The sequence below is a fragment of the Chondrus crispus genome, genomic scaffold (genome assembly GCF_000350225.1).
Source record: "Chondrus crispus Stackhouse genomic scaffold, scaffold_273, whole genome shotgun sequence".
Taxonomy (NCBI): domain Eukaryota; phylum Rhodophyta; class Florideophyceae; order Gigartinales; family Gigartinaceae; genus Chondrus; species Chondrus crispus.
This window is the reverse complement of record NW_005179153.1, coordinates 112580-118620: the sequence shown is the minus strand read 5'-3', so window position 1 is coordinate 118620 and position 6041 is coordinate 112580. Positions and strand designations below refer to the sequence as shown.

Below are 6041 nucleotides of genomic sequence, written 5' to 3'. Positions count from 1 at the left end.
ACACTTCGGTGTCACAAACGGCGGGGTCCCACCATGGGAAAATATCCGTCTGGCCGGAGGCCGTACAGTGGCTATTGCGAAGCTTCGCCACCGATGAGGCAATCCGCCAAGCCGTACTCGTTTTACGGGAAGTACAGCAGCTACCGTCTGAAGACGAGATGGAATTTTATATCTGTCTGACGGATGCGAGCAATCGATGTGGAAACGTATATTCGATGGAAGAACAAATGACGATGTTTATTGAAGGACTCGATTCGAGTATCAAGCCGATGGTATCTCAATACCGACAAGACAATCTGGACGTTTCGTTTTTGAGACTAGTTAATTACGCCAGGGCGCATGGCTCGGCGAGCCGCGCCAAGGAGAGGAAGACTAGGAGAGTCACCATCCAAGCGCCAGCGACGTTAAGGACGGGGGGGAAGCAGAAGCCTTCGCACCCCACGCGAAAACCCCGCGGCGCTGTCCACTTGGCCGATTCACTGTCTGCGTCCAGAGGACCTAGTACTGTTGATCAGGAAGAAAATGGATACGCAGGAGCACTGGTCGCCGAGGGCGATTTTATGACCCCTCCGAGGAATATGGAGACGAGGAGCACGGGGCTAGTGGGATGTCTACGCTACAGACGCCCACGTATACGACGGAATCGTATACAGAGGCCGCGGATCCCGTGTTAGCGTTTCGAGGGCGCGGACACACGCCAGCGCCAAGAATTCCGATGGAAGACAAGGGTACGGCCTTCAGAAGACCGGGCTGGACGGGCGGGCTGACGGCCCGAGGACCGCCAAGGTCGCCGTACTCTCCGAAGAAGCATGGCCTCGTATGCTACCATTGCTACGAGAAGGGGCACGGAGCGCCTACGTGTTTGCTGTCGTTCCGAGAGATGCCCCGAGTTTTGAAGAACTACGAGGTGCTCTCCCCGATGGAGAGGTTGGGAATCCCGTCGACAAGTTACCTGAAGGTAAAACAATGGTTCGAATCGCAGGCGGGGAGCACACCGAGTGCCTCTGCCGAAGGTTCTAACCGAACATCAGAAAGGCCGGCCGCGGGGCCGTCGTCGGACTGGAGAAGAAATCCGCAGCGACAGGAAAACTAAGGGGGGGAATCTCAAATAATTCGAAAAGAGAGACATGCGTCCGACGAACCATGTCTGGGACCCAGTTCCCTTCCCCGCTTTTAGCGAAGGAGGCAGTCGACGACGAGGAGACAGTTGGAATCATCGATAACCCGAAAGGACCCATTCGGGTCAAGAAGATTCTGCGAAGAGGCAAGGACGATCCGCTGGAGCGAGTCCGACGCCCCTGGTACAGGGTCAAGCGCGGGGAATGTCCCGAGAAGATTTTGGTCCTTGCCAGGAAAAACTACAAAGTCTTCGGGGACATTGGACCGACGGTCAGATTGATGAGCCGTGTACTGTCCGTGTTGGACACCGGCGCGGGACCTAATCTCATCCGGAGATCTGAGCTTCCCGCAGGAATGGAAACTCTTGTGTCCTTCGGACCGACCCAAGACATCGGCGATGCTAATAACAGGCCACTCCGAACTCTAGGGACACTCAAAATGCCTGTGAGACTTGGACGATTCGTGGCTTCAGCCGAATTCATAGTTTGTGAAAAACTCGCACTCCCCCTAATTCTAGGAGCGGACTATTGCGATAGGTTCGTGGAGGCTATCTACCCACGAAAGAGGACAGTTGAGTTGGTGGATTTCTCGGAGGTTCCGATCGTACGGTGATTCTCGGCGAGAAGTCGAAGAAACATTTGGTCCCCGGAGAGGGCGAGACTGATGCAAAAGGGGAGCGAGTTTCCCCCAGGGTGAAGGTGACAAGAGCCACGACCATTGAGCCAGGGACGCAACACGTAGTCGAATGCACATCGAAGAGGACTGGGTTGGTCGTCGTTCAACCCTACGCACCCCTATACGACAAGCACGGACTGGTAAGCACCAACGGTGTAGTTCAGATTGAGCCTGACAAACCTTTTAGATTGCTTGTAGCGATTTTTAGAAATTACCCTGTCAGGGTTCAAAAAGGCCAAGTGGTAGCGGAACTACTACCGCACCCGAGGGCCGTATTCAAGAGCAAAACCACCATTGGTGAGGTACTTGGAATTCAAGAAAGGGATGAGGAAAAATTTACTAATTGTACCCCGCCGCCTACGGGCGAGAGAAGATGCGAACCGTCGGAACAAGATCGCGAGGACCAGCAAGGAGAACGGGAGGAAGGGCTCTCCGCGACGGCAACTACGAAGCCGGAGCGGTGGATTGAGCCTCCCCCGCCGGACGTGGAGGAGCTCGACGTGAGCCACGTGCCGGACCGGTTGCGCGAAAGATTCCGTCGGATGTTAAAAAAATAATCCCACATGTGGGATGGGACCCTTGGTGAGATCAACACTACGGTCCACCGGATTGAACTGGCCCCGGATACAAGGCCAATTGCACAAGCTCCCTACCGAGCCGGTCCAAAGGCTCGGGAGGTCGAGGACGCAGAAGTACAGAAGATGTTAGAAGCAGGAGTCATCGAACCGGCGCAGTCAGAATGGGCGTCGCCCGTTCTATTAGTGCCCAAGCCGGACGTATCGATGCACTCTTGCTTAGACGACCGCAGGCTAAACCCGGTAACGGTGAAGAACACGTACCCTTTACCGCGCATGGATGAGTGTCTGGACTCGTTGGGAGACACCAAGGTCTTTTCCGCGTTGGACGCGATTTCAGGGTATTGGCAGATGCCTATTCCGGAAGCGGACCGCGACAAGACAGCCTTTTCGTGTCACTCAGGTCTCTACCGATTTTGAAGAATGCCCCTCGGGCTTACCAACGCGCCAGCGACGTTTCAGAGAGCCATGGATATCCTGCTCTCTCCGTTCCGCTGGAAATGCTGTCTGGTATATATCATCATCTTCAGCAAATCCTGGGAGGAGCACGTCGTCCACGTTGACGAAATACTGTCTGTATTGGAAAAGGCATGTGTGAAGCTCAAGCTTCGCAAGTGCGAATTTTTCGTCGAAAAGATCAAGTACCTGGGCCGTGTCGTTCGGCCAGGTACATTGGAAGTTGACGCCGCGCGAACCGCGGCATTGGAACAAGTGAGGTACCCTCAAACGCAGACCCAGCTCAGGAGCTTCTTGGGACTTTGTAATGTCTACCGCAGATTCGTTCCGCATTATGCGAAAATTGAGCATCCTCTAAACCAACTACTGAAGAAAGGACAACTGCTCCAGTTGGAAGGATTGGACGAACCATGCGAAAAAGATTTTCATAAGCTCAAAGACGCTATCTTGGAGCCACCGGTGTTGGCGCTGCCGAAGAAGGACCTACCATACTCGGTAGACACCGATGCAAGCGACTATCAAATCGGCGCTGCATTATTTCAAACGCATCCGGATGCGCAACGTAAACCCATCCGGTTCTTTTCAAGAACGTTAGCTGCAGCCGAGAGAAACTATTCTGTATCAGAAAAAGAATGTCTAGCGGTAATTTGGGCCGTACAGACTTTAGGACCATATCTATATGGCGAGCACTTCGTTGTGCATACCGACTATGCCTCATTGAGGCAGTTGATGAACGTAACTGACCCCAGCGGGAGACTAATCCGATGGAGGCTCCGCCTCTCGGAATTTGATTTCGAAATCAAGTACAAGAAGGGCAAGGCGAATAGTCAAGCTGATGCCCTGTCAAGATTACGGACCGCAGAAGAAACTGTCGACGAAATCGACGACGAAATCCCATGCTTTATGGCCGAACCGGCCGAGGGAACAGTGGAGGACGAGGACAGTTTTGACGCGTTAGACGACATCCTCGCTCTTGAGGGGAGACCGCCCCTGATCGCCTCGATCAATTCCAAGGTGTCACTCCGGAGGAGCTCATTCGCGAGCAAGCCGTCGACCCCTTCTGCAACCGAATCAAGGAAGAAATGGATGCCGGAAAGGTGAGAACGTTCAGCATGGAGACCGAGGAATTCGAAGGAACTCTATGCCGTACCGCGGCGGAGTTTGCACAAGTGGTGATACCACAATCGTTAAGGGACCGCGTCCTATCGTTAAGCCATTACGCAAAATTGGCAGGACGCCCGGGAGGCAGGAAACTTTACAAGACATTGAGAAGATATTTTTATTGGCCCACGATGGCCCTAGACTGCTACGCAGTCGCGAAGAATTGCGCCGCATGTGCGCGGGAAAGGGTGAAGTTAAGAAGAAACACGAAGGAAATGAAGCTGTTCACGCCCAAAGCCCCCCTGGAGTTTGTCGCCATCGACATCCTCGGCGAGCAAATTACACGTAAACGAGGAAATCGGTATATTCTCGTGATCAGCGATCGATACTCGAAACTGGTACGAACCGTACCGTTGAAGAAGATATCAGCTGCGTACATCGCACAAGCCTTCGTTCACCATTTGGTATTCGTGTACGGACCGCCGGTCAAGCTGCTGTCCGACAATGGAACACAGTTCACGGCCCGGTTCTTTCAGAACGTCTGCCGAATTCTCGGCATATGCAATGTGTTCACGACTACATACCACCCGCAATCCAACGGCCAAGTTGAGAGGTTTAACCGCACGCTGACTTCCGCGTTGCGAAAATATGTTGGAGAGCATCCCAAGGACTGGGACCTATTTAGCGACGCTGTGACGTTCGCATACAACACGCAAGTTCATCGAACTACGAATATCGCGCCCTTCGAGCTGGTGTTAGCTCGGGCGCCGAGAAGCATTGCGTTACAAGCACAGCCAAGTTTGGAAGGATTTAGCTCGAATCGAGCATACTACCTGAAATGGCAGTCGTGGTTGGAAAGCCTGATAAAAGGCGCTGGTAAGAGCTTGCGGAAAGAACAAGCGCGCTACAAGCGAAATTTCGACGCAAGGCTCCGCAAGTCGAAGTATGACATCCCTTCAGGATCATACGTATTCCTTCGGAAAGAGCAAGGCACTGCCACCGAGCCGAAACATAAGTTGGCACAAGTGGCTACGGGTCCATATCAAGTGAAGGAGTCAACTGAGAATACGGTCGTCATTGCCATCGGCGACCAGGAAGAGCGCGTGTCGCGAGATCGAGTCGAATTAGCCCCTAGTCCCATGGGCTACACGCCGATAGTCCGGCTACGACAAGCGTTACAATTCCTCAACCGAGAAGGGGAACGAGAAGAACCCGCCGCGCAAGCGAAGGATAGGACGGATGACGGACCTCTGATAAATCAAGAAGCTGCGGGCATCTCGCCCGATCTACAAGAGATGGGAGGTTCGGAAGAGCAGGATGAGGATGAGTCGCTGGCTCTTCGGAAGGGGGACGGAGAGTTGGACACGCAGGAAGAAGGAGCTGGGAGTCAGGAGTATGTGATCGACAAGATCGTGGACCACGGCTACGACGGGGAGAAATTAATTCTCAAAGTGAGATGGTATGGGTATACCCTCAAGGACGCAACGTGGGAACCCATCGAGTAATTGCCCCGCAGCGCGGCCGTCACGTATTTCCGACGGAAAAGACTATCCTTGCCCGCGCAGGTCGCGCAAGCGAAATCAGGATAGTGGTAACCAAGAATCTCACATGTCAGTGTCAGTGCAGTAACCCGCCCTGGGCAGAGCGAGCCGACCTGAGGGTCAAGAAAAGGGGAACTATGAGATGGAACGAACCAGGTGAGGGGCCTTCAGATACCCCCCCGCAAGTAGAAGCAGCGCGCGCACGAGTAGGATGAGCGTCGTGATGAGATACTCAGGTTGGAAGTCGCGTAACGGTGTGCCAAGCGAAGAAAGAACGCTGAAAGAACGGGGACATGGACAGGATGATCCACCCCTTTCACACTTACCTTCATAACTGTTCGGTTTCGTTTTTATTTTTATTTGTGATTGCTTTTGTGTTGTTCTATTTAATTTAATTTTTTGAAACGTTAGGGACACGACCCTGCACCGCGGAGGTCGGTCAGCAAGTCTATAAGAAGTCCAAGGAGGACATTGAAGAGGCGATGATCCTCTACTGATTGACGAGGGAAGGGAGGTGAACACAGTAGATCCCTCCCACAAAAAAAATGAGGAAAATTGAAGCGAGAGGAGAAAG

At 53.2% G+C, this 6041-nt stretch overlaps 1 protein-coding gene across 1 annotated transcript; it reads left to right on the top strand.

The window, feature by feature from the left end:
- Window positions 1–2792: 2792 nt before the first annotated feature.
- CHC_T00005210001 (hypothetical protein) lies at window positions 2793–5431 on the top strand. Its single transcript, XM_005716546.1, has 2 exons — window positions 2793–3695; window positions 3857–5431. Exons 1-2 carry the CDS (start codon window positions 2793–2795, stop codon window positions 5429–5431), a joined length of 2478 nt encoding a protein of 825 aa, XP_005716603.1.
- The last annotated feature ends 610 nt before the right edge of the window (window positions 5432–6041 follow it).